This window comes from Sphaeramia orbicularis, chromosome 24 (genome assembly GCF_902148855.1).
Source record: "Sphaeramia orbicularis chromosome 24, fSphaOr1.1, whole genome shotgun sequence".
Classification (NCBI taxonomy): domain Eukaryota; kingdom Metazoa; phylum Chordata; class Actinopteri; order Kurtiformes; family Apogonidae; genus Sphaeramia; species Sphaeramia orbicularis.
The window spans coordinates 28,632,801-28,651,367 of NC_043979.1; the positions used below are offsets into that span (position 1 = coordinate 28,632,801).

Genomic DNA, 18,567 nt, shown 5'->3' on the forward strand with positions numbered 1-18,567 from the left:
AGTGTATCCTTGTTTGCTGTATTATTGTGGAGAGGGTTTGCATGCTCTTTGAAAAGTTTAAGAGTCACTTTTGGAATTTTTCTACCATTGCTGTTCTTTTTCATAGCACTCAGGACACAATCCCATGTATAAATATACAGTTGGGCACCAGGCATCGTGATGAATCCTGCATCTTACTTTACTCATGGTATTATGTTACTAATCTAACAAAGTAAGGTAAATAAAACATGGCAAACTTAATGGGGCAGAACAACTCTCTGCAGAGTTGGATTTACATTGATGCATTTAAGTCTTAACTGTTAAATAATTACAAAACTCAACACTTTTTAACTCAGAATGGATTAAAATTACCCTGTAGGAGCAGAAATCCACTCTGAAATTTCAACACTCTGGTATTTGCAGTGCTTTGAATATGTCTGAATGTTACTAGTCATGTGGTAGTCGAGCAGCAGTGTTCTGTCTGGACTAATATAATGTCGCTTCCGAAAACACCACAAACCTTTCAAAGCCACATTTTCAGCCTCCAGGTGTTGAGTATTTGGTGGCACTTTAAAACACACCACATCAGTCAACGCATTTTCCATATTTCCACATTCTGAGACATCATTTCAAAGTCAAACATAATCATGTCCAATACACGTACACATGCTACAGTTTGAGTTAGTGTTTCTGCAGACCGATGCTGCTCACTCAGAACATGTCTGAATGTATGACTGTCTCTCTTCAACTAGTCAACAACATGCCAAACACTTTTTTTTCCCCATATGTGAGTGTTAGTTCACATAGCCTGTGTGTTTCCCAGTTCTTTACCCCTACAGCTCCACTGAGAGGTTTTTAACATGAAGCACCACACCTGCAGAGCTCCAGCTGTGGGCACCGGTTTGGGTGGTGTAATGTACATGTACTGACGTGAGGTATAAGTTCAGCCATGAAAACTCAGTGTTGAAATCATTCTGGGGCTGTACAGTAAACTGACTTTTTGTGTTTTATTAGCCCCTCTGGTTAAATTCTGAGGCAGCCGTGCTTCTTACTTCATTTTTTTTCCAGCAACACTGTGTGATGACAATGTCCTCTGACACATGTGACCACAAAACACACACAACACTCCCCAATGTAGTCAGCACGCAAGGCCAACAAGTGTTTCTCATGCACTGTACCGCTGTGGGACTGTTTTTCCTAAATGAAAAAAACATTTGAGCAGAACAAAATTAAACATTTTTTGTTGTTGTGCTCAGTTTGCTCTGTTTTTAATGCGTCTGTTTTTGTCTTTGGCAGAAAACTATGGAGGATATGAGAACCAGCTTTTCAAAGGTAATGATGAAGCTGCTAAAAGACATAAATATCAACAAGTTTAACACTCAAAAACCTCTAATATGAACCTGACTGTACTGTATTTGTTTTGTCTATTCATCATTTGATTCAGAAGAACCTTAAGTTTCATTAAATTTAATTCACTTTGTCCAAGAATAAATGGATTCACCAGAATTCAAAAAAGAGTGATTTAATTGTTAAATTCTTATTTTGTTCACATCTTAAGAGGATTTTTTCTTAGAAAGCTTTACTTAGATGTTTTACATTTCTCAATTATACCCTTTTCAGCCATTTATAATAAGTAGTAATGTCCAATTCATTTTTCAATGAAAAGGGGGTAAATTCCTGCATTTAATTGTGTACTAAGGAGCTCAAGGCTTATGAGAAAGTTTAGTATTTTGTAACACTGAACATTGATGCAAAAGTGACAAATCAAATGAAATGCACAGTGCAACAAATAGTGCAAACTGTCCTCCATGTCCGTTCTGAAGCCTCTGAAAGTCTGAATTACTCATACACAATGTTAAAGCTGAAAACTGTGAAACTAAAGTTAAATGATTAGTTATAAAACATGTTATTAGTTATGTGACTGACAGTCATATTACCCATTTATTTATTAATATCTGCATTTCAGTAAGTGAGCAAAAAGCAAAGAAGATAGATGTCAGCTGTAAAATATAACTCTTTCAAATGTGGTCATTTCTTTTTCTTTGTTTTCCTGTCTTTCAGAGGAGGATCTCACAGGAGAGGAGGAGGAAATGCCTCCATTTAGAGGTGAAGACCACACACATACACACTAGTCTAATCACCAGTCATCTGTATTATGTTTTTGTGTTGCCCTCAGGAAATGTGTACAAGCCTGGTTTTGACTCTATATCCATGTTTGTTTGTCTGAATGCTTATAAAAGTTAGTAATAGTGCTTCGTACAAACAAGGCAAAAGTATGAGGGGCTGCACAGGACATTATACATTCTGTCACAATTATTTTCATACATTTATAGTTGGTATTTCTGCAAATCTAAACAAATAGACAACAATACACCCTGCCTCCTGTCAACACTGATCTGGGTGGTTAGAGAGTTCATTTCTGCTGCACCATGTTTCAAAAGCACTTTGCAGAAATAAGTCAGTTCTTGCTGTGGTGAAATGATGAGTGACAAACTGGATTGGCCATTAATCTGCAGCTAATATTATCAAATATTAGTTCTGCATGGACCCTTCGGCTTCACATATGTATAAAAGTCCTTTGACTGTCACCGGTCAAGCTCCTCAGCCAATCAGAACACCATTCATCAAGCTGTCATCCATTTCCATTATAGTCCTTCTGTTTCCACTAACAGTCTCTCACACACATACTGCATATTCATTCTACTGATCATACATTTCTTTAGATTGTTTATGTATGTGAGCATTAAATATGTGAATGTGTTTGAGAAAATATATGAATTTGGAGGTGTTAAATGAGTGAATATGACAGAGAAATAGAACTGATTATGTCTTATACTGTATAAGACATACAAGACTGTATAAGTTCTACATCTCCTCATACAAAAGCATAGCTGAAACTCTATAAATATGATTATCTCTAATTGTAAAGTACTTTAGTCTAGGTCATTGTTTAATGGTACAAATGTTTACAACAGTCAGTTTGGGTGATGTATTTAGTATGATTTTCAGTTGCAAATTAATTTGCGTTAGTGAGTGTTTCTTTGTGATTTGTGATTCCCGCTGCATCAAACTCCAGAGTAATATTGCAGCAGATCTAAGCTATTGCACTATGATGTAAGTGTTGACAATAGTTGGCAATAATAGTTTTATGGAATAATAAGCTGAAGAAAAAAATATACCATGAACTGGAATTATGTTTGCAAAGCATTTTTTTTTTTTTTTTTAATTTTGCCTATTTATTTTCCTTGCTTAGTGCACAGTTTATTTCCTTTATTTCCTTTTAGTTTAGTTTAAATTGTTTTAATTGTACAGTTTATTTCCTTTATTTTATTTTAGTTCAGTTTAACTAGTTAGTTGTGTGAAGGGAACTCGCAAAGTAAGAATTTCATTGCTCAGTACTGCTGTGTATATGACAATAAACTTCTTGAATCTTGAATATGCACAAGGGCAACTAAAAAATCTATCAGAGAGGAAAAAAAGAGCTGCTGATTCATTCATAGTGTCCACAATTACAGACTCATGACTTGCATTCATAGGTTAAATCTTAAAAATTTGACCCTTTTATTCAGCCTGCTTTTCTGCAGACTTATCCTACATGATCCTTAGCAGTAAAATGTTACGTTTGCTGAAACTAGCCCCATTTTAACGAAGGATTTGAGCATATTTAATCAGCGCTTCAGGTGTTCTTCATATTTCTTTCAGTATTATAGAATTTAAACAATATGTTAAGTCACAGACACACATTTATTTGTGTATCTTGTGTGTCCAGGTCGTACCAGAGGAGGCTGTGTCAGATGCCAACAGAGCCATTCCCTCCAGTTGGCTGTCAGAGTCCTCTATGGATTCGTTGCATTTCTCATTATTACCGTGGCAGTGCTTGCATCGCTTGGTAAGTTTAAAGTTGCCCCAGATATTATCTTCATCGCCTCCATAGAGACATGTAACCTCCTGGATGAAATGGATTATTTTTATCATGGAAAATCTGTGGTATAGTCACACATCTATTTATCAAATAAATAGGGACCTGGGTCCTGTATGTTGTGTTTTACATGGGAGCAGCTCCACAGTTAACAGCTGCATTTCACATTAAGATCACTTTTTATTGGGTCTGAAGGCTGTAAATCGTTATCTTTTACTACCGTTCAGAGACCTCAGAGGAGAGTGTCAGGCATGGTTGAGTGATGCAAATCCCTAAACACAAGTTTGTATTTGGGTACATTATACAGACACACAATGAGAGTTTTATCCTTTATGATCTGTGTGCAGGTATTGAACAAATATACCTGAAGTGTTTGCTTCATTTGAGTTTACTGCAGTTTCATCAGTTTATAGAGTCTGGCCTAAATTGTAGGTTTTACACTTTTAGTTAACTGTGACTACTGTTTGTAATGAGGTGTCATGTTTTCAATTTTGCTCTAAGTTCAGTAGTAATTGAGCTCACAGCTTTAGTATCTAAGAAAACAGTACAGGTGATGGTTAATTTCCTGTTACACTTAATCTATTTATTACTCTTACAGCTACATTTCATCCTTCTTTAAAGCAACAATTAAAATATAATTGAATATACTGCTACCCATAAATTTAGAATAATACCTGTGGTTAAAAATAACAAAAGAAAAAAAATGTGTGTATGTAACCTTACAAATAAGGACTATAGTTTGAGTCATTTTGTTTTAGTAAATGTGGTGTTAGCCTACCTATGCAGTGTTTCCTGTGAAATTGATATCTTGGTATGGTGGTGTGTAATGGGGGGTGCGCGTGTCAGCTGGTTTCCATCCTACTTATTCAATGGGGGGGGGTTAATATATGCACATATGAAAAAAGTGAAACTTAACTCACATTACTAATCACTCTACATCTGCTGCTGTTGTGAAGCTCGTTTACCTTTCCCCTACCTCCTGAAACTTTGGAAACTTTCATTTGAGGGGGCAGGACATTTGTTAATGGGGGCCTCGCCCCTCACCTATGACTGGCCCCGAGGCCTATTATATATTATACATATGTATAATAAGTCTTATGCAAATGATTATTTTTTGTATCAAATGTATGGTATGGCAGCAAGGATTTATTGTTTGTTTCTTGACCTGTGTCAGTGTACATGTGTTTCATCATAGTTTTAGTGTTCATGTTGACTTCAGTGTTGTCTATTAAGGTCTGTAAGTTGTCTCCTTCAACAGGTCCTGCATACGCTGGATCAGTTGGATCGTTTTCAAGTGCAAAAATGTTTATACGCTGTTTACCATAAAGTTGGATTAAAATATTTTTACCTCTTCCCATGGAACGATGGTGACAATGGGATTTATTCTAGATAGATAAAGTGTAACTGGGACTCAGTATGTAATCATTGTATCTGGTTAAAGATGAATATTCTTGTATAAATAGGAATAAAAAGAAAAATGTGTCTGAAAACCAAATTATTCCAACTTTATGGGCAACATTGTATAACAGAATAGACTTTGTTGTCGTTCATACATACACAAGTGCACATAGAATGCCATTTTGTTGCTTGACTCCTCAAGTAATTGAAAATAGGCAATAAATAAATAAATGTAAGAATATGTGAAATATGTATAGGAATTAGTTATTGCACATAGGATACCAGATTATTGCACGTGAGGATCCAACAAAACTTATTTCACATTTTGATTAATACATCAAAAATCGTATTTACCGATGAATTAAATATCAGTTTCAGCTTAACGTTGATAAATAATATGAATTAACCAAAAGGAACTGTGATTCACTGCAAATATAAAGCAAGTGTTTGTCACACAGTGAAACATGTACACAGAAAAAAAAAAAACACAGAAGTTTTGGGGTACTTAGGCAGAGACAAAACCATGTTTATGTTCATTTGATTTCCGGCACAGCTGTACAACATGAAAGTACAAAAAGAACAACCTGATCATCAACAGAAAACATGTTGTACTTGGCTGCGACTCCCAAGTCTGTTTATACAAGGAAAAACAGAAACTACTAACCTTTGATTTTCCCGCTGAGCATCTGTTTTATAATACAGACATTCTTCAGCCATGATGTGAATCTCCAAAGTGACATATTTTGCCTCCTTTTGTCCATTTGGCAAAGAGAAAACTCTCTTGTCAGTGCATATAATCTTCACCATGCTGCTCCTAAGAACATGTGTTATAAAAATCAACTAGATGTAAACTACTTTTTACGTTAATTCCTGTATGAATCATATAGTCATTACTTTAAAGAGCAGCAAGGAATGTAGTAAAGGTCAAAAGCTGCTCAGCATCACTGTCCCAGGAGCTAATACAGTAGAGCAGGTGGTATGTGCAGAATGCATGTGGGAGCATTTACGGATGCAAGCGCACATAGATTAACCCCCTGAGCGAGCACACAGGATACGAAAACATACAAACGTACACTTACAAACACAAAACTCACCCTCACCAAATTGTTGTTGGTCTCTGGAGAAATATGTTGTGTGGTTTGCATACCCTGACCATCTGGCTTAACCATCATTCACTAGTGTTTTGGTTTCATTTGGGACCTAATGAAAACTTTATTTGTCTTGCTGTCAGGACTTAAGTTACAGCTTCCTGTTTGTACTCCTTTTAATACTTTAATACTTTCCCATTAACAGCAAGTGTTGCGGTGTTAACTCTACTCCTCGGTGTTCAGAGACATCCTGCCTTGTTATATTTTGTCCCAGAGGAGTGAGGAGTACAATCAGGAGTACTATGAAGGGTCAAAGCATGAGGAGGGTTGTAACCACACATTTGTAGCTCAAGTAGAAGTACAGACAGAGTAAAAGATTAAGTAGAAGTGCTAATTCAACTTCCATAATTAAATGCAAGTGAAAAAGTGCAGGTTCTGTGTAAGTGTAAGTCAGAAGTAGCCTTTTCTGTGCAAAATGAAGTAAACTTTGTCTAATTTTAATATTTAATATGTAATTTAAAAAAAGTAGACAATAGTCAAATCATTTCAGTTCGGTGTCAGCAACAGAACTTGAAGCCTTTTCTTCTGATCTTATGTGGTTTTTGTCATGTTTAGCTTGATAAGGTTGGTCTAATAATTGCTGATTTTATACCTCTTCTTTCTTTTGCCCCTAGTCTTCAGGAAAGTTGACAACTTATCAGAAGAGGAATCTGTCTACCACAAGAAGATCACCAAGGTTCAGCAGGGAATAGAGGGTAAATTAGATCCAAATGAACACTTTTACATCAAGTACCAGTGATTTACTGTTGTAAACATGATGCCAAATGAAGGCAACACACTACAAAACTGTATTAAATTTAATATTGTTTGTTGCAAATTAAACTAAACGTTGGCACATCACTGTTCTTTGGAATAATCATGGCATTTTTTGTAGTTGAACAGACCTGAAACATGTTTTTAGAACTTAATCAGTCTGAAAAGACACAATGTGACATGACGACAGACACAATCCAGTGTCGTTTTGGCTCAGGGTTCTTGCATATTATCAGATTCATTTAAATAAGTAGAGGAAATGCAACATTTTTAAAGTCATGTTAATTCAAAGTTATGTTAAATAGATCAGCGAGGCATTTCTGAAGGCACTGGGTGGATATAAAATAGTATGGGTTGGTTACAGTGTGCACACTTACACAGAATGCCTTGCATCTTAAATTAAGTCTTTGAATATAAATTGTTTTTAAAAATGTACATAATTTAGAGCTTCTTCTTCTTCTTCTTCTTCTTCTTCTTCTTCTTCTCCTCCTCCTCCTCCTCCTCCTCCTCCTCCTCCTTCTTCTTCTTCTTCTTCTTCTTCTTCTTCTTCTTCTTCTTCTTCTTCTTCTTCTTCTTCTTCTTCTTCTTCTTCTTCTTCTTCTTCTTCTTCTTCTTCTTCTTCTTCTTCTTCTTCTTCTTCTTCAGATCTGAGCTCCACCTCCAACTGTTCAGGATGTCTGGATGTGACTCTGTACAGTGAAGAGATCAGCAGGTTGAAGAGGGAGTTTGAGGACATTCAGAGGATGATACTGGGGCAGGAGCAGGTACAGTTCGTTGATCACAACTTGAATAAATATCACTATGTCGAGAACACAAATGTAGAGCTTTTGTGCACCTCAAAGACTCTTTGATCCTTGTCTCCTCCAGGTCCTACACCAGGCCTCCCAGACCCAGGCTGCTCTTAAAGCCACCAGCAACCGGCTCACACGTGACATGCAAAACCACCTCGTGTCAATCAAAGTTCTGAACCAATCACTGGAGGGGTTTTTGGACCAGGTAGAGGGGTGGAAGGATGTGATTGAGGAAACTGAAGAAAAGATGAAAACTCTAACAGAGGATCAGTATGACATTAAAGCTACGGCACAGCAAGTCAACACCACAGTCGCACTGAGGTAAATGAGTAGATGAGGAGAGACATGATGCTTTGTAATCCTGGTTGGAAACACAGCAACAATGTGACACTTATTTTAAATTTAAGATAGAGATGATATTTAGAACAATGGAACACACTGTCCCTGTGTCTAACTTTTCAGACGTGTATTGTGTCCAAAGGCCTTATGAATACAGACGTAGTTATTTTGATTTGTTGATCGTGGTTTGGAAAATTATTGCATCTTTGGCAGCAGTCAGATCAACAGAACAATACAAACATCAGGGTGCAACAACACAGCCAACAAGCAACAGTTAAGTACAAGAAAATACAAGAGCGCACATGTCAAAACTTGCTTAGCAGAGCTTTAGTCATAAAACACTTGAGCCTTAGTTTTGATATTATTAAACACAGACAGTCAAAAATACTACATACTATTCCATAAAACAATAAAAAGTAAGCTAGAACACTCCACAGTGGATTGATGGAGAACCAGCCTATGTCCATCTATTCCAAACTTTTGAGGTTTTGGCAGTAGTATAATCATGGTAATCGCTTTCTTTTAAAGGGAATCCATTACCATTTTTCAACAATGACTTTAAAATCAAAGATAAGTCCCTTACTTTTCTTGGCCTGTAGTTAAAGAAAACTTGCATGACATCAGATAACAAAGACGTCCTAATACTTTGATTCATTTTCTGTATTCAAACCAACAATCACAAGTATAAATAAGATAACATCTATCACAGAACATTTCTGCTCAGTTATTCTTAATTCTCTATATTTACACAACTGTTCAGTTAAATGCAAACAAATCACCACTTGTGCTGATAACCTTATCTTAGATCAGTTTTATGTGAAATCTGATCGGAGTAATCATATGTCTTAGATGTTTTCCTTGTAAAGTACTTTTATACCACAGTTAACAGCATTATTTCCTGTGTTTAGTAGATAATGAAAGCAAATCCCTTAAGAATCTGCTGTAAAGCGTATGATTAAAAAGCTGATGTGTGTTTTGTCATTTTTCCAGTACAATGTGGATAGATGCGCTGCAGAGGAAAGCAGATGAGGAGACTCTAGTCCTTCAGAAGTTGACCACTGACTGGCAAAACTACAGTCGAGTTCTGACTGCAATAAAATCCAACACAAGCAGCACTACTCAAAATATGCGCTTCCTCCAAAACAACATCCAGGCAGATCACCAGAGGATCGCCATGTCCACAGAGGTGTACTATGACCTCACTCAGCAGGTGTGTGTCTTGTTTCACTTCAAACATTTGAATTTAGGGTGAACATTTGGGATTGAATTTATGCTCAGGTATGGAATTATATGAGTGTGTTTGTGTTTTGTCCAGGTGATGAACCTACAGATGCAGCTTGACAACGTGACCTCATTCATGGATGAACATGAGGAGAACATGCACGACCTTCACTATCATTCCAGGTAAAACACACCGACACCTTTATAGTGTTATGCTAGTAGAGACCTGTGATGGAACATGACATTTACTAAATCCATGAAGACCCAGTGCTACTTTTGTGACAGTTCCCAAATGAATTTCTTTCTTTTTAACCTTTAAGTGATTTATCTCCATTTATTGTAATCTTATCCACTGTATTTTGTGATTTGTCAGCGAAAATCATATATTGTCCTATATCTAATTCACTGATCATGTAGATGTTGTTACGGTGTGACACTCGGCGTGGACCCAAATGCATGAGACTCTCAAGGTTCAGTGGTTTAAAGGATTTATTTTAACAAAAATGCAAAAGACTAAAACGGACAAACAAAGGGAGGAAGCACAACGTGCACAATACTAAACTAAAAAAAACCTAATGAACAAAAGGAGGAAGTACAACGTACTCTATATCAAACTAAAAAACCTGATCTACAAAAAACACACGGAACAAGATTCAAGATACTTAACACATGAGGTTCCTCACAAAGAAACAGATATGACACACTGACAAGAGTCAAAGGGAGCAAGGAGAATATATAGGGAAGGCAGGGATCACAAACAGGTGTGGGCAATTACAGGAGGAACACCAGGTGCAGGCAATGATGGGATTAGGGAAGACAATGACAAGACAGAGTGCAGACAAAACAGGAAGGCAACCACCATCACCAAAATAAAACAGGAAGAGACAAAAACCAAAACCCCTAAACTAAATCAACATAAACATCGACACATGACAGATGTTCATAAAAGCTCAGATTTATTATATCAGAAACAGTGAAAAGTGACTTTTTTAGCAAATATGTCAGTAACTAAATGTAACAAGTGTTTCCATCCACTGTCATGGATCCAAATCTATGGGTTTTACTGGTGAATCAATGTTGTAGAAGATGATGGTTTTCCACGTTCACTACAGAGGCTCTGAACATCCAAATGGGTCATATCTGATGACAAACTGTATTTTACACCAATTATTTACATATATTGATAGGATTAGTGGATCAACAGGTATTAAACATTTTACATCAGGAGATGATTTTGCTCGCCAGTGGCTGTTTGGGTCTTTATTGGTTAATGCTGTAAAAATCTGAGACTTTCACTTAACTAGGGTGTCCATTTGATGCAACTTTACATGTCTACTTTTTATTCCACTACATTTGTCTGACAGCTTTAGTTCCTTTACAGATTACAGTTTTTCCACAGAATCAAATATCTTTTTGCTAATTTTGTAAGCTTTTCGATAAACTCTAGGATGAAGTGTTCCTTCCTTGTTAAATAAACTCTTGGATCCTCTGGGAAATACATTGTCACAAAGATGAAAGCAGGCCTGTTTTTCTGACCTCATGAAAAGTTGAATTTAGAAAAATGTAATTCTTACAAGACATGGATGCTACAGATATAATGATCTCATATTATATGAATAAAAGCCGTAGGTTAAACTACTAACAGTGTAAAAATTTGTAGTGGGCTTAAATCAACCTTCAACACCTAAAACAGCAAAATACAACATTAATGCAACACAAATATCCAAAAAATATCATATTTAATAGTAAAACACTGACAGGGGCTGTTTTCCTTCATGACTACTATTGCATTTCATGCTTTAAATAGATTTTTCTGATAATACATACTTTTACTTAAAGGTTTTGAATGTAGAACTGGTTAACTGGTTGTAGAGTATGTTCACAGTGTCATATTAGTAGTTGTACTTAAATAAAAAATATATATAAAATATGAAAGAGACATAAGAAGATGGTAGTATTTGTTGGTAGTACAATTACACAAAAAGAGTGGTGATTTTTAAGGTATAAATCTATAAAAAACACATCTTTACCAGGTATTACGAGAACCGCACAGGAGAACGTTTCTCTGCCTTGGATGGCCGACTGAACTCCATTGAAATGGAGATCGACACAATCTCCTCCAGCATCAACGCTACAGTCAGCCACGTCCAGAGCATGTACAAATACATCAACATCGAGAGCTCGTCCTGTCAGACTCGCCTGGGCAGACACACAGAAGATCTACAGGTATTCATCAAATATTAAACTTTGGATACTCCACCAATAGTCTGTTGCTTCTGTCTGTATGCGGTAGTATATAATGACTGTTTTTTCTTGTTCTCCTCTTGTTTTCTGCTTTTGTTGTATTTTTTGCCTTCTTTTTATGGTTCAAATAGAACCTGAACAACACAGTCCTGTTACTTGTCCATTTGGCGGACACACTGAGGCAGCAGAACATGCTTCTGAATGTTCAACTCGATATGGACGTCAGGAACTTGTCTATGGTGATGGAGGAGATGAAGTTAGTGGATACACACCATACTCAACTCATAAAGAACTTCACTATAATAAAGGGTAAGTGTTAACAAACAATGGCAAGAAAAAGTATGTGAACCCTTCGAAATGTTTGAGTTTTCTGTATGAATTGGTTATAAAATGTGATCTGATCTGCATCTAAGTCACAAATACAGACAAACATAATGGACTTAACCTAATAACACACAAGCAATATATAATATTAATATATTAATACTTAATGTCTTTACTGAACGCATCTAAATGCTATTTAAACATTTAGTGCTGCTAGAAAAGTAAGTGAACCTTTGAATTTAATACCTGGTTGAACCTCCTTTGGCAGCAAGAACCTTAAACAAATGTTTTGGTAGGTGCTAATCCGACCTGCACAATGTCCAGAGATATTTTGGACCATTCTTCCTCACAGAACTGCATGAGCTCAGCCACATTTTTAGGAGGTCTGGTGTATGTATCATGTGTGCACTTCATGCTATCATCTTATTTCAGTTTCATTTGCTCTTTTATAGGGTCAGACAATAATAATAATGATAATAATAATAATAACAATAATAATAATAATAATAATAATAGGTCATTCAGCATCTTTTTGACAGTGGATGGGGTTAAATTCAGAATGGCTCTAAAGTGTCACATTAACAGGGTCTAAGTCCCCCCTGGCTCCTCTGTAGTTCACACCCTGACTTACTTGTCTTTTGTCAACAGGTGCTCCCGGACCACCAGGGCCCAAAGGTTACCGTGGTGAGACTGGTTCTAAAGGACCTATGGGATTAACTGGGACAAAAGGTGACAAAGGCCAACCCGGGACCCGTGGATCCCAAGGAGAGAAGGGTACTCTTGGTCCAAAGGGAGCGCCAGGTGAACCAGGACCCAGTGGAAGTAGAGGGTCTGTAGGCGTTAAAGGAGCCAAGGGGTCTCTTGGTCAGCCGGGACCACGTGGCGAGAGGGGCCAGAAGGGTGACATGGGTCCCATTGGTAAAGATGGAGCTTCTGGATCAACAGGACCGCCAGGGATCCAGGGTCAGGCAGGACTACCTGGTATCATCGGGCCAACAGGACCAAGAGGTAAACCAGGACCAGTAGGCCCACCAGGTCCACCAGGAACTCCCGGACCTCCTGGCCTTCCATACCCCCCTGACCTAATCGCTCAGCAGCAGGCTGTGACTCCTGGTTCAGACTCGAAGAGACAGTGAGGAGAAACCTGGACCTAGAGGGAAGATGTTTGGTACAAATAAACTTGAGGATCGTTGTCGTCACATACAGACTGAAGCAGTATTGTCTATAGTGGGTGGTGACACAACAACGGATAAAATACTACAAAAAACTTTTTTTTTTTTTTTATTGGATTGTGCAAGACGATGGAGAACTTAATATCTGAATTGTTCAAAGACTGGTATTCCCCTGAAGACATGCCACAGCAAGCTAGGATGAATCAGGAGGAAAATCCTAAAACAGAACTGCTGCCACACTGAACTGTTCTTTGGTTTATTCATTGTCAACTGAGACCAAACCAGGACTGAAATGTTCCGAGTTTGGCCAGACTTTTAGTTGTTTTTTACAATGATGGGAAACTGACAACCAAGACCTGGATCTCAAAATGTACTTTTGATGAGTGGTTTTTTTTTTTTTTTTTTTTGCCCACCTGGCAGTCCAAGCACAAAAATATGCACATTTATCTGAATTAAAAGCTGCAAACAGTTGGAAACATGTCCATTATTGAAGTTGAATGTACTGAAGGTTAAGAATGTTTTCTGGGTTGTTAATAAAGTTTCGGTAAGTAGTGTTTTTTCCATTCAGGCCTTAAGACTTCGCAAGGGTTTATGTTCTCCTGCACTACTATATGGGCACACATATATTCACATTGGCACAACATTTTCTCATGGGTGGCACTTTACTGGTTCTTAAAGTGTAAAAATCAAAGACATTTTTATGTGGCATTTCAGAGCAGGCTCTCTGAGGACATTTAGATCTACTTTATGATGTCTGAGTTTAAGATGCAGATTTGTTACTGGATTTCCAGTTTGGATTTTCATACAATGCTTCCGTGATCTTTTTATCATATACAACTTCTTTTGTTACTGTTGCTGTATGTAAACAATGTCAAGAAAAATAATAATGTCAGCGACACTCTTTGGACTCATTTTGGCATTTTTGAAAGACAGAAAGAAATTTTGGTACAAGTTTTATAAAGGTTCAGCTTCCCACCCATGGATTAAAAATAAACTTAAAAGCATCTGTCAAGGATATTATTTAGTTTTAATCCATGTTTGGGAATATCAGTAGCCTAATGCTTTCATTAAGTAAAGTAAAGAGCAAGGTTATCTTATCATAAAAGCTATAAGTGAACGGATATAACATGTCTTGTTCCATCTAAATTTAAGAAAAATCTGCTTGCCAAAGCCTCTTTTGGTTCTCTTGTACTTAATATTTGATCTGTATTAAACAATCTACTGATATGTCCATCAAAATAGTGCCAAATACGACTTGTGCAGGTCTGAAAACATGTTAACATCTGTAGTGTTTTTAATAAAGCAGCCTGATCTCCATCAGTGTTGTCAGGACTTTTTATTTTAAAGAAGCTGCATATCCAAGATAAGGCCCATCCCCCCGATCCCCCCAATTACATAATGAAGATGTCACCCTTGATATCATTAAACATTAATTTAATGTGATTAAAGTCACACAATTTCATTTGCACATGTTAAATGTATCATTGTCTGTGGCAATTTTCACATGTATTTTGTGTGAATTAGATGGTTCATACAAGTCCAGTGGTTTAGGTCCATAGAAAAAGCCTGATTTTGCACCAAATGTATGAATATTCACTGATTTATCTCCCCGCAAATGACACGCAAGCACCTTTATTTTGACTTTTTGCAGTGGCTTTGTGAATTCCCCTTTATATTTTTTATTTTTTGTTTGCACCAGTTTTTGGGATTGGATCTGGCCTTACAATCTTAGTTTTTGCCGAGTTTGGGATGCACTTTATTAATCACTTAATTTTAAAGGTGTTGGCAAGCAGATTTTTAAGGTTGCGTCTAAACAAAGCTAAAATACCTTCTGGCAGTTGAGAAAGTTACATTAAAGTTCACATCAAATATTCAGACACACTGATCTTTTACTGTATATGATCAAATGCGTCAGTAGAGTCATGTTTAAGAGGGCATCGTATAAATCTTTTTGATACACATACATAATCACATATTTCTCAGTAAAAAAAAACTAAAAACATTTTACCATAAAAGTAAATGTAGTATTTTCATAAACCTGTGTGTTGTTATGAAATGCGACTGGCTTGCATCGAACTTCAATAAATGCTTTTTTCAACAGTCTCAGTCTTGGTAGTATCCTACTGTACTTTAAGAGCACAGTGCTATTGTTGCTCCTTAAAGGAAAGGGAGTGGTTGTGAAATTAATACAAAACACATGTCCACCCCTCCCATTAGATTTTTGAGGTTTGCTGCCACAGGCTCAGAAATATTCAATTGTCTGAGCTTACCCCCGTTACTTTAATATGGGTTCTTTACCAAAAAATGTGGCCTAGAATTTACATAATGCAGTTTATATTAAATCATAATAAAGTATAAGCTACATGCCCCTGAAATATGGGTTTTGAATTACAAAAATGGTACTATGCCATGCTCCAAATCACCTGTTTATACTGTTACTTTCAGCAGAGAAAATCCTAGTCTTCCATTTTAATAAATTATTTGAATGCTATGTAGCTGGCAGTCTTTGATAATTAAAATGTAACACAGGTTTGCGGACGTTGTGGAAAAAAACAGATGACAGCCTTCCTGTCAGCCCTGATCTGCTGAATCATATTTTCACAGCATTTTTCTCTCTTTCTCGGTCTCTGCTTGCTGGAACATGACAGGCCTTGTGGGATGTTAGGGAACTTGATCTCCAGCAAAAACTTCCTTCAAGAATCCACCCAAATCCCTTATTCCTGCGGTGTAGAGACTATACATTATACGCATGGAACATTTGCTGTAAATCATATGCTGTTTTCACCCCAGAAACCTGAAGAGCTGCATAAAATGAGTGCTTGAAAAATGAAAATGTGGCTGAGATTAAATCCCAGATAGGTTGTAATATATTTAATTGAACGCTTCTATTCTCCCTTGGATTTCACGCTCACCATTTCTCTGCTCCTCATACGGTCATGTGGTGGGTTAGACCTCCTGGAGTCAAGGCCAAACTACTTCAATATGTGGAGCCATAAATCAGAAACAGACACTAAAAGAACGCAAAGATTAAAAAAGTATTGGGTTAAAACTGACAAATAACTGTCAAATAAGCCTGCGGTGTTTGTTTTATCATAGTTCTGATGTTACTAAAGATAATGACCTACTTCAGACACAGAAAAATTAACATAAACTGAAAAATATGCTGCTAGATTGTAAATGCGGTGTCTCTAATACAGATTTTTTTCTTGTGTTTTACTAACTGGCACCATTTCTCATTTTTATGGGGATTTTAATGTTTGAATCATATACAGTCACGAAAATTTTTTTTAGACCACCCTTGTTTTCTTCAATTTCTTCTTCACTTTAACCCTTTATCAGGCAAGTGACTATTTTTGGTAATTTCGCCAAACATTAAATATGGAGCCAATCTCGTGCCTCAGTGAAGTCCAGAAGCATGTTGGTTTTTATAAAACTATAACAGTGATTCACTGAGATTTGATAGACATTTTGAAGCCGTAAATTGTGAATATGAATGTTTTTTGTCAGTTTTTGACCTTAGAACAGTTGTTTTATTGCATGTGTTTACTTTGTAGCAAGTGCTGCTCAGATGTTTTATAGCAAGAGGAGGTAGATGACAAAGTCCGATAACACACCAAGGTTGAAATTTTGAATTTCAGAGTATTTCAGTGAGTGCCCTATAAAGGGTTAATGCCTGGTACAACTAAAGGTACATTTGTTTAGTCAAATATAATGATAACAACAAAAATAGCTCATAAGAGTTTAATTTAAGAGCTGATATCGATCCATTTTCCATGTTTTCTTGATAATAACCAAAATCATTTAAGTTCTTACATCAATATCTATGGCACTGCACTGACAAAAACAGTGCTTTTAGACATTCTATGTTTTCTTTTCTGTCTGTTTTAGTCACATGATACACACAGGAGTTAGTACTTGATTGCATAACCATGGTTTCTGATGAGTTTTGATGGTCTAATATTTTTTTTCGCAACTGTATGTTGATGTATATACATTTAATGGTTATCAAAGTGTCAACACCAAGACCAACACAGGATGAGACTGAGGACTCAAAAACTAGCATGACATTTTACACCCAGAAAATATGATTGAATGATTAGTGTTAATGATGTGAATAAACAAATTAGAACATGCCCCCTTACATTTCTCTGACTAAAGCAATAGCTAGAATGCATTCAAGACCAAAATTAGACCAAGACCCTCAAAAGATGCATTTGAGATCGAGATCAATTAAAAATACTGTAGCACTTCTAAAACTAGCAGTGAAAATATATGATTTAACAGAAATTAGGAGGATGTAATTGAAGAATGTAGTAATAATATTCATAATAGTGTTTTCTATAGAGTGTAATCAAACAAAAATAAATATAGCTTTGTTTTTGTTACCTTAAGCTGAGTCATTTATATTTAGAGATGGAGCAAATCAATCATATTTCTTCTTCTTTTTTCCATTTTATAGCATTTAGGTGTTTAATTAGTACCAACTATACTTGAGTTTTAGTGGAACTAAAAAGTGCAGAATGGACATAACTAATAATTACATGACTAATGAATTAACATTTTTAGTAGCAGCTGAACAGGGAAGGAGAGCATGCAGTTTGTTGCAATCTGGAATGTCACCACTAGATGTCTCTAAACACCCTGAACCTTTAATCATTTACAACATTAGCAAGTGAATAAAAAGTAGTTATAAATTAGTCGATTACTTAATGATGGTCATGAGTGAAATAACTGTTCTGCATTGATCATTCTATATTTTTCAGCTTCTAAACTGTCGCCCATAAAGCCAGGATAAATTTTTTTTTTTTTACCTATTATCATAACAAGATCATAACAATGTGATTTATTCTTGATAAATAAAGTGTAATTGCGCTCAGTATGTAATCACTGCACCTGTCAAAGTTGATTGCTGATGTGAATAAATAAGAATTAAAAGACAAATGTGTCTGAAAACAAAATTATTCCAATTTTACGGGCTGGGGCAACAGTGTGAAAACTGTTCTTATAGTGTTAGAGAAGAGACTAACCCTACAATTAAATGAAAGATAAATTAAAATAAGACATTTTCTCAAAAATAAAATAGCATTAATTAATTTGAACCCTGACAAAACGAAGACTAAACTGAAAATAATGAAATTTTCTACATTGTACACTCCACCCAACCTCCCATCACAGTCTATATTTCATTGTGTCGTCAGCCACAGTCAAACTGCAGATCTCATGAGTAATATGGGAAACTGGGCAGGGTAACCAAGGCCTGTTTTAATTGGCAGCAATCA

General features: G+C 36.3%; 1 protein-coding gene across 4 annotated transcripts in view; it reads left to right on the plus strand.

Moving 5' to 3' along the window:
* Positions 1 to 15,390, plus strand: part of scara3 (scavenger receptor class A, member 3) — a 32,912-nt gene extending 17,522 nt beyond the window's left edge. For 2 of the 4 annotated variants that reach the window (XM_030129271.1, XM_030129272.1), the window contains exons 3-13: positions 1,276 to 1,311; positions 2,041 to 2,085; positions 3,749 to 3,868; positions 7,059 to 7,139; positions 7,843 to 7,961; positions 8,065 to 8,309; positions 9,318 to 9,537; positions 9,643 to 9,731; positions 11,582 to 11,774; positions 11,924 to 12,101; positions 12,765 to 13,252. In XM_030129271.1, the coding sequence (XP_029985131.1) occupies positions 1,276 to 1,311; positions 2,041 to 2,085; positions 3,749 to 3,868; positions 7,059 to 7,139; positions 7,843 to 7,961; positions 8,065 to 8,309; positions 9,318 to 9,537; positions 9,643 to 9,731; positions 11,582 to 11,774; positions 11,924 to 12,101; positions 12,765 to 13,252 (1,814 nt within the window). Of the gene's footprint in view, positions 1 to 1,275; positions 1,312 to 2,040; positions 2,086 to 3,748; positions 3,869 to 7,058; positions 7,140 to 7,842; positions 7,962 to 8,064; positions 8,310 to 9,317; positions 9,538 to 9,642; positions 9,732 to 11,581; positions 11,775 to 11,923; positions 12,102 to 12,764 lie in introns of all 4 variants that reach the window. The other 2 variants (XM_030129273.1, XM_030129274.1) reach the window with 2 other exon arrangements.
* The last annotated feature ends 3,177 nt before the right edge of the window (positions 15,391 to 18,567 follow it).